Source organism: Mustela putorius, unplaced genomic scaffold, assembly GCF_011764305.1.
Source record: "Mustela putorius furo isolate JIRA1106 unplaced genomic scaffold, ASM1176430v1.1 tig00000179_pilon_pilon_pilon, whole genome shotgun sequence".
NCBI classification, from domain to species: domain Eukaryota; kingdom Metazoa; phylum Chordata; class Mammalia; order Carnivora; family Mustelidae; genus Mustela; species Mustela putorius.
The window spans coordinates 8127505-8137461 of record NW_025421305.1 but is presented as its reverse complement, the minus strand read 5'-3'; the positions used below and the strand labels follow the sequence as shown (position 1 = coordinate 8137461).

Here is a 9957-nt window from a genome sequence, read left to right as displayed (position 1 = left end):
TGTTAGGAACAGAGGGCTCTGATGTATCTTAAAAGGGCTGCCTTCAGAAGTATAAGGGGCTTTTTCCCTATGTTCGCTGTGAAGACTGGTCAAGGTCCTGGAAGTAAATCCCCCAGTATTGTGCCCACCGAATGCCCCCCCCATGACGGGGTCCTCTGGAGTCATTGACTCTAGAGGTGCCCACACTGAACCCTCAGCAATGCCTCCAGCATATTTCCAGTTTTTCCACCTTGGCCCTGGTTCCCGCTGCGGTTTCAGCTCTGGGTATCTGCTCCGGTAAGCCACGACTCTCTGTACTCCCCTGTCTCTTCAGTCTTGAGCAGCTGTTTGCCCTGTGTTTTCCTCTCGTTTCTGAATCCAAGAAGAGTTGTTGATTTTCAGCCTGTTCAGCCTTTTTACTTGTTGCTAGGCAGAGTGGTAGATTCCAAGCTCCTTATACGTGAAACCAGACTGGTCTTGCATTTTTTTTTTTAAAAGATTTTATTTATTTATTTGACAGACAGAGATCACAAGTAGGCAGAGAGGCAGGCAGAGAGAGAGAGGAGGAGGAGGAAGCAGGCTCCCCGCCGAACAGAGAGCCCGATGCTGGGCTCGATCCCAGAACCCTGGGACCATGACCTGAGCCAAAGGCAGAGGCTTTAACCCACTGAGCCACCCAGGCGCCCCTGGTCTTGCATTTTTTAATGGTGAGATATGAAGTACGTGTCATAGCCCTTATAGTTTTGTAACGGTCTTGGCGTGTAAGACACCGTGTAAGATCCCTTCCACGTAGAATCAAGATTGGTCTTTTGGTGCTGTCTTTGCAGAAGATGAAATCTCCAGTTTGACGATCATGCAAGGGCTGGGGTGGCAAAGGCAACCTGGCCTGCTGATGACGAATGAGTGTCTCTAATAAGACATTAGCAGTGTTTAAGGACAGGCATTGGATTGGTCAAATTAAGGGCGCCTTCAAACAAATGAATTAAAAAACAACAACACATTTGTTTGACTGTAAGAGAGCCATTGTGTTTGTTTTGCTCGGTTTTGTTTTGCTTTGCTTTTCCCCGAGGATTGAGAGAGGTAGAGAAAAGCGAGAAATTTTCGTAGCTGTGTGGTTACTTGTCAAATATCCTGAATAACCTTACCATTGAAGTTCATTTCTCTATCACTAGAGAGGAACAAAGGGATTCCAGAGTGGGGAAAATTCTTTCCGGTGGCAGCTTAGCTACAGTTGTGGCAGTAGCCTGTTTGCAAAGAAAAGCTTCTAACCATCCTGAAAACAAGGAAATGAATGTCCTTCTTTTGTTGTAAAAGAAGGGAAAAGGGTAATGAGCAAATGGAGAGTCTAAAAGTGGGAGAAACAGATAGGGAGGTTTTCAAATGCTGCCGTGGAAGGAGAGTCCCAATTAGGGAGAACGGCATTGTTTTCTTAGTCATGGCATGCAAGGGAGAGACAACAACAAAAAAGCTAGTTGAATGTTCTAGCAATTAGCCAGCTAATCCTTGAAATCCTCAGAGTTGCCTTTTGGTCTCAGGGAAAGGGAAATTAATGATGGTGTTAAGACATTCAGGGGACAGAGTCGTCCCGTCATTGGAGGTAATGTGTCCTAGCTACTGCTCTTGAGGAGGCTGAATCATTGCATTGTGTTTTTAGAAACCTTATGTCTGTTGTGGGCAAATGCTTGTGATAAACAAGTTGTTAAAATCAGATGAGCAGAGAAGACAGTTATCTGCATGACGGATAAGGAGAGAATTACAGGGAAAGGTTAAATTTCTCAGGTTTGCAGAGAGTCGGAGAGAAATAATTACTGGCTTCAGGAAACCCCTGAGGCATGGCAGTCCATGTGTATTGTTGATTTTTTTTTCTCTTCCATCTGATGGCCAAAAAGATATTTGAATCAGGGTAAAGGGGTATGGTGGGGGTGAAGGGGGAGCAGAACACAAGTTGATAACTGTGAAGTGAGTGGTGTTGGATTGCATATAGGCCAGAAGGCACTGGGGTTAGGAACTAGAGGAAACTGGGTTTAGCTAGTTTATTGCTCACAAATGTTAAACTAATCAGTATCCCTTACCATTAAGATTCTTCACGGCAGGTAGGGGTGGATTATTATTACAAGATGTGTCAACAAAGCCTTGAATTCTAGGGTGAAATTTTTGGAGAGCTTCTAGTTTTAAGTATTCCTGGTAATCTTGGGAGTGGCACGGAAGGATGTATTTCTATTTCCAAAGGTATGGCCTCCTAGACTTGGCCTGGTCAGAGGAGTGAACTCCCCAAAGGGAGTCAGGTATTATAGTTAACAGTTTGTATTTAAGTATGTGGACCTTTTTATGAGAGGAAAAAAAAAAGTGTTCAATGAGTCATAAAAAGGCAAATGTACATAGGTACAGAGTAAGGAACTTCGAGGGTGACGCATTTGGGGGAGAAAATCTCTTCCCAGAAAGATGAGTGGACCTGTGGAACTAAGCACTAAGTCATACTTTGTAGTGAGAGGTGCTAGTGAGACAGAAAAAGATGTAAACAAAGGCAAGTAACGTTTAAATTTATCATCTCCTCCTTTTTAAGTCCAAGATGAGGATGTCAGCAGGGTTAGCACCTCTGAAGCCTCTGAGGCAAGGATCTGTTCTAGGCTTCTCTCTTTGGCTTGTAGATTCAGAACATTTTCATCATCACAGAAAATTCTATTGAACAATGCTCCTGCAGGCCTGAGAGCACAGTGTCTAAGACTTTACATTTTGTGAAAAGCAAATGAAACCAAATGATGCTAAGCACTCACATGAAGAAGTTAAAACTCAGTGACTGAGCACAATTTATTTTGAGGGCTGTATATTGAAACAATGTTGATAAGTACAAATTTATAACATTTTGATAAAGCACAGACTAGATTAATTCAAGGGATGGTTGAGTATGTATGATGCCTAGCTCTAAGGATCCTGAGTAGAACAGAGTCTCTTTGTGGGAAAATTTCTATTTGAAATTAACCTCAATAACCAGAATTCCAGTTGCTTCCATTGATTTGGAGGTGGGAGTGTAAGGTGCTATATTGGACTACATTAAGAGGTTAATGGGAAAAAAAAAAAAAAGAGGTTAATGGAAATACTTTTGCACGGCTTCCTGAACATGAAATACTGACTTTGTGAGACCACTGAAGCATTTATTTATATTCCTGATTTACATAATTTGACATAATCCATATATACTGCTCTCTGAGATAAAAATTTAACAGGCCTGCAGATGCCGGTGAATGTTTAAAATACTATCATATACTTTAGAATTTTTCCAGAGGCAAGTTTAAAATCTGTAAGGTCAAAAATTCAAAACACTGACAACACCAAATGCTAGGAAGAATGTGGAACAACAGGAATGTGCATTAATTGCTGAGGGGAATGTAGAAACTGTATAGCCACCCCTTTGGAAAATATGTTGGTAATTCCTTACACAAGCTAAACATGATCTAACCTTAGGACCCAGCAATCGCTCTCCGTGGTATTTACTGAAATGAATTGAAAACATGTCCACACAAAAACCAGCACAAGAGGTTTATAGCAGCTTTATTCACAAAGGCAAAAATGCAAAGCAAATGAAATGTCATGGAGTAGATGATGGATAAGGAAATTGTGTAAATCGCAATGGAATATTATTGAATGATAAAAGAAAAGAGCTTTTAATGAAGAAAATACATGGGGGAAACTGAAATGAATACTGCTAAGTGAAAGAAGGTTTTTAAAAAGGCTACACATCCTATGATTCCAACTATATGGCACTCCGGATAAGTTAGAACTACCTAGACAGCAAGAAAATCAATGGTTTCTGGGAGTTGGAAGGCAGAGAGAAGGAGGCTTAAATAGATTGAACACAGAGGATTTTCAGAGCAGTGAAACTAATTGTAATGGTGGATACATGACATACCTTTTTCAGTGCCCACAGTACAACACAGAGTGAAATCTAATAGGAACAATCCACCTTAATTCATATTAACGTACTAGTCTAAGTTCATCACTTGTATCAACACACACCCCAAGGCAAGATGTTAATAATAGGAGAAACTATAAGGAGATGGAGTATATGGAGTATATGGAGGTCCCCTACAAAATTCTGCTCAATTTTGGAGCACCTAAAACTGATCGTAAAAATAAAATCAAGTATGAACGAATAAAGAAAAGAGACGAACAGAAACAACAACAAGCAGATTTAAATAGAGAAAACAAACTGGTGGTTGCGGGGGGAGGGGGAAAATGGGTGAAAGAAGTAAAGGGAATCAAGAGTACACTAAATGAACATCGAGTAATGTATAGAATTATTGTACCGTCTTATTGTACATCTGAAACTAATGGTTGAAAAAGGAAAAAAAAAATCTGTTACTAAATGCGGGGGCGAGGAAAGGGTGGAATCTCTGCAGAAACCTGCAGGGCTTTGAATTTTTTCCTACAGGCTCATAATCTCCAGACTGGGCGCTTGATTTTTCATAAACGGTAGAAGAAAAGCTAAAATTTATCTAACCTTTACATCACAGGTACTGCGTAAGTGCCTTATTAATCTAATCCGCAAATATTCATTCAGAGCATCCTATTTCACCTACGCAATTCATGTCGTCGTCACACAGCGCTATGACATATTGTCGTTATTCACATTTTTTTAAAACCGTTCTGAGAACGAAGCCAAATAGTCGACGAATACAGAATATGGGACTAATCTGGATTCCAAATCCAAAGTTCTAAACCATAAATCCGAACGAAAGAAAATTAGCGATTTCTAATTCCGTCAGCTGAAACAATGAACGGCCGATAAATCTCGCGATATTATCGAAACTACTACTCCCAACAAGCACAGCGGCTTCTGTCCGTCCGCCTATCCCCTTGAGTGTGGAGGGCCCCGGCATGCCTTGAGGCGCGAAAGGCAGCTCGGGAGCCGTAGTTCTCTTGGACGCCTACCGGTATTGCCAGCGCGGCAGTGGCGGCTCTCGGTTCCGTCCAGCGGGTTCTGTAAGGCGAGCAGAGGCGGAGAAAGGGAGCGGAACTGGAGGAGGGTGAGTCAGACACTGTCTACGCTATAAAGGGAGGCGGCACTGCGGCACAGGGCTGAATTAGGTAAATGGACCCGTGCTGCAGTCTCTCCGGAGACACCGCGATCTAGCGCCAGCGAGAAGAGGGCGAGGAGGAGCCAGAGCCCGGTCCTTGCACCCATTCTCGCCCTCGTACCCCGCCGCCATCGCCACCATGCAGTCCCGGGAAGAAGCTCCGCGCTCTCGCCGCCTGGCCAGTCCTCGCGGCGGCAAGCGGCCCAAGAGAATCCACAAGCCCACGGTTTCGGCTTTTTTCACGGGCCCGGAGGAGCTGAAGGACACGGCTCATTCTGCAGCCCTCCTGGCACAGCTGAAGTCCTTCTACGACGCGCGGCTGTTATGCGATGTGACCATCGAGGTGGTGACGCCTGGCAGCGGGCCTGGCACCGGCCGCCTCTTCCCCTGCAACCGTAACGTGCTGGCTGCCGCGTGTCCCTACTTCAAGAGCATGTTCACCGGCGGCATGTACGAGAGCCACCAGGCAAACGTGACCATGCATGATGTGGATGCCGAGTCCTTCGAGGTGCTGGTCGACTACTGCTACACGGGTCGAGTGTCCTTGAGTGAAGCCAACGTGGAACGCCTTTACGCGGCCTCTGACATGTTGCAGCTCGAGTATGTGCGGGAAGCCTGTGCCTCCTTCCTAGCCCGCCGCCTTGACCTGGCCAACTGCACTGCCATCTTCAAGTTTGCTGATGCCTTCGGCCATCGCAAGCTGCGATCGCAGGCCCAGTCCTTTATAGCCCACAATTTCAAGCAGCTCAGCCAGATGGGCTCGATTCGGGAAGAGACTCTGGCAGATCTGACCCTCGCCCAGTTGCTGTCAATCCTGCGCCTGGATAGTCTCAACATAGAGCTGGAGCAGACCGTGTGTCATGTGGCGGTGCAGTGGTTGGAGGCGGCTCCCAAGGAGCGAGGTCCGAGCGCTGCGGAGGTCTTCAAGTGTGTCCGCTGGACGCACTTCACAGATGAAAATAAGGATTACCTGGAAGGGCTGCTGACCAACACCATTGTGAAGAAGTACTGTCTGGACCTTATTGAAGGGGCCCTGCAGATGCGCTATGGTGACAAGTTGTGCAAGTCTCTGGTGCCGAAGCCAGAGACCAGCAGTGGCAGCAGCGGCAGCAGCAGCAGCAGCAGCGTGGGCGGCAGCGGCAGCGGCGGCGGCAGCGGGGGCGGCAGCAGCAGCAGTGGCAGCGGCAGTGGCAGCGGCAGCGGCAGCGGCAGTGGCAGCGGCAGCGGCAGCGGCAGCGGGGGCGGTGGCGGTGGCTGCAGCAGCAGCAGCAGCAGCAGCGGTGGTGGTAGCTCTAGCTCCTCTGTCGTGCCCACAGCAGAAAATCCCCCCCAGAGGCTGGGCGTGTGTGCTAAGAAGATGGTGATCTTCTTTGGACATCCTAGAGATCCCTTTCTGTGCTGTGACCCATACACCGGCGATATTTACAAAGTGCCGTCACCTCTGACCTGCCTTGCTCACACTAGGACTGTCACCACCTTAGCTGTCTGTGTCTCTCCAGACCATGACATCTACCTGGCCGCTCAGCCCAGGAAGGACCTCTGGGTGTACAAGCCAGCCCAGAATAGCTGGCAGCAGCTTGCTGACCGCCTGCTGTGCCGGGAGGGCATGGATGTGGCCTACCTCAATGGCTACATCTACATCTTGGGTGGGCGAGACCCCATTACCGGTGTTAAGCTGAAGGAAGTGGAATGCTACAGTGTCCAGAGAAACCAGTGGGCACTGGTGGCTCCACTACCCCATTCCTTCATATCCTTCGATCTAATGGTAATCCAGAACTATCTCTATGCCCTCAACAGTAAGCGCATGTTCTGCTATGATCCTAGCCACAATATGTGGCTCAAGTGTGTTTCTCTCAAGCGCAATGACTTTCAGGAAGCGTGTGTCTTCAATGATGAGATCTACTGCATCTGTGACATCCCAGTCATGAAGGTCTACAATCCGGTCAGAGGAGAATGGAGGCAGATTAATAATATTCCCTTGGTGTCGGAGACCAACAACTACCGCATTATCAATCACGGCCAAAAACTGTTGCTGATCACCTCGCGCACCCCGCAGTGGAAGAAGAACCGGGTGACCGTGTATGAATATGACACTAGGGGGGACCAGTGGATTAACATAGGTACCACCTTAGGCCTCTTCCAGTTTGATTCTAACTTCTTTTGCCTCTCAGCTCGTGTTTATCCTTCCTGCCTTGAACCTGGTCACAGTTTCCTCACTGAGGAAGAAGATGTGCCAAGTGAATCTAGCACTGAATGGGATTTAGGTGGATTCAGTGAGCTGGACTCTGAGTCAGGAAGTTCAAGTTCTTTATCTGATGATGATTTGTGGGTTCAGGTAGCACCTCAGTGAAATGCACAGGATCAGCAGAATTTGTTGTAGATAGGTTGAAACACTAAGGTGTTTTCACTGCTTTGGAAAGTGTCTTAAAGAGATACCCTTTCTCTTTGCTGGGGAAAAAAACAACAACAACAACAGGTTGATTCATTTCAGGTTTGGCTTAGAAAGGGTATTGTTTGAAATACTAACATAATTTAATGTTAGGGAACTTGTACACTCAAAGAAATCAACCTATTTAATAATTTACTGTTCTAAAAGTCCAGTATTGATTTGATTGTTGGGTTTGTTTATGTTTGATTATACTAATTTAGTGTTCTGTTATTAAATCTTATCTTCTGTTTTGTGCCACAAGTACTGTGACTTGAATTTTGATTTTCACAATAGAAAGCTGATTGGATAGGAATTACCAGGTAGGGTTTGGAAAGTCTGTCTTTTCCAAAACCTTGGAAAGTTCCAAAACTTTAAACTAGTGGGTTATTACAAAATGTGTTCTAATTTAAATATAGTTTGCCAGGTTTTTGTTCAGTTACCTCCCCTTTTGTGAAGAGAAAAAATGCATATGTTTAATGTGACTGGTGATTTCATTTGTAATGATGTACAACATGGCTGTAAGCTGACTAAAAGTAAAAACAAACAAAAACAAGATTCTACTGTTTAAAAAGAAACTTCAGTTTTAAATTTGTACTGTAAAATGTGTATTTGCAAACAGTGACCAATGTTCCATCTGTTCTAGTAGGGTCACCAGTCATCGAAAAACCTTAAAAAAAAAAAAAAATGAAACTAACTTGCTTTGTAGGTTCACGTTTTTGATCTATACTTGATATATGCTTCACAGAATCAGAGGAATCATCCTCTTTTTCACTGGACACGATTGTGTAAATTTGTATCCATTGTCTTAAAAAGTTTATGTGATTCTTAAAATACTTTGGCTGTACAGTTTTGGTGTTCATCTTAGATTTGTCAGCAAAATGTGATTATTCTTTGCTGTTTAATGAGATAATATTCGTTTTGAAAATCTGTGTAAGCTAAGAACAGTATTTTATTGAGATCAGTAGATATTGTGTCTATCAACTATAAAATCAAGTGCCAGCAAAGAACTTTAAAACTTTAAGTTGTGTATAGAACTGTTTTGTGTAGCATTGAAATATTGTCAGTTTTGTAAGTCACTAAATGTTATTATCAGCTTAAAGGTATTTTTGTATTAAAAGTTTACAGTTAAATAACATAAGTGAATGATGGCATTTGGGGCCAGTAGTGAAAGTATATTTCGTCTAAAATATTTCCCTAAGCAGTGGTACACATGGTTATTTTATTAGGGTATTTGTATCTGTTCTGTGTTTCTCTGTGAACCATGCTACGGTCTTTGTTTCTGTCACACTATGTAAGGGAGAATTCAGAAACAGAGACTACATCATACAAAACTGACCTTGCTAAATACAAGTGCTTACCTCTTGAGGGTTTACTGGCTATGGTCATCATGCTCCGTATCCGTGAAAAACGACCAGATGCTTACAGTGTAAACGTTTTTTCTATATACCCAGTTAGAATTTTCTTCCTAAATCCTCAGTCAGTAACACGCTAATTCCTCTTCTCTGTTTATGCTCTAGTGGTAGAATGCTAACATTTCTCACACGGTGGCTGAATACAGAGGATTGTGTTCTCAGGTGGGGAACTGAATTTTTTAATGAAATACTATAGGATGAAAATGGAGAGAGGGACACAAAGGGTTAAAAAAAAAGTTGTCTCAGCCATTTTGATTGGCCATCTGAAGATACTACAAAACATTCCTCTTTAATGTTTTTTAGTGAACTAAGATGCTTGTCCTAACAGTATGTGTTCCTTCAAAAGGGCAAACATGCTTTTAGTTGTTTAAGGCTATGTTTTGTTCTATTTAACAGCAGGGTTGTTACAAGCACTGTACTTAACACAAAACTGTGTCTCAGTAGTGTATTTGGCCAATTTTTTCTTCACCAGTAACTTCTTGTGGATAGCTTTTTGTTTTGTAAGGTTGAAATAGGACAGTGCTGATCTGAACCAGATTGTCTCTCTGCAGAATGAAAGTATGCAAGTGACAAATTCTCTAATTTGTCATTCTCAACCTTTGAGTTAGGGAAAAGCTAAGTAGCAGTAATATCTTGGTTTACAAAGAAGTTTTCTTGGGAAGAATTTTGGTTTCGTGATATATTTGTGAATTAGAGAATTGATGTTAATCATTATTTTATAGATAAGTGATTTGTATGTGATTAGTTGCAAATAAAACTGGTATTAGAACCTAAACTTCCTGGCTTTTTAATTCAGTGTTTCTGCAAAATGTATAAAACCCTTGCTTGTGCCGTGAGTGACACAGCCAGCAGTGTTGAAATCCCTTCTTGACGGGGAAGCACCTTTTGTCTCAGTTTTCCAATTAATCAGCACATCTTTTAGTGAATGCTCAATATAACGCTCTTTGCAACACTACTCTTTGTAAGATTTAAATGACCTTGATTATCTTTTGTATCTGTTCCTGTAGTCTGAAAAGCGTAACCCAGATTTTTGCAGGTTCTTCTAAGTCCAAACGATGAGTGT

At 43.4% G+C, this 9957-nt stretch overlaps 1 protein-coding gene across 1 annotated transcript; it reads left to right on the top strand.

Moving 5' to 3' along the window:
* The first annotated feature begins 4878 nt into the window (after positions 1-4878).
* Positions 4879-7434, top strand: KBTBD6 (kelch repeat and BTB domain containing 6). The gene is given in 2 exon segments (XM_045076701.1): positions 4879-6178; positions 6338-7434. Coding segments are annotated over 2 exon segments (2082 nt in total). The 5' UTR covers positions 4879-5193.
* The last annotated feature ends 2523 nt before the right edge of the window (positions 7435-9957 follow it).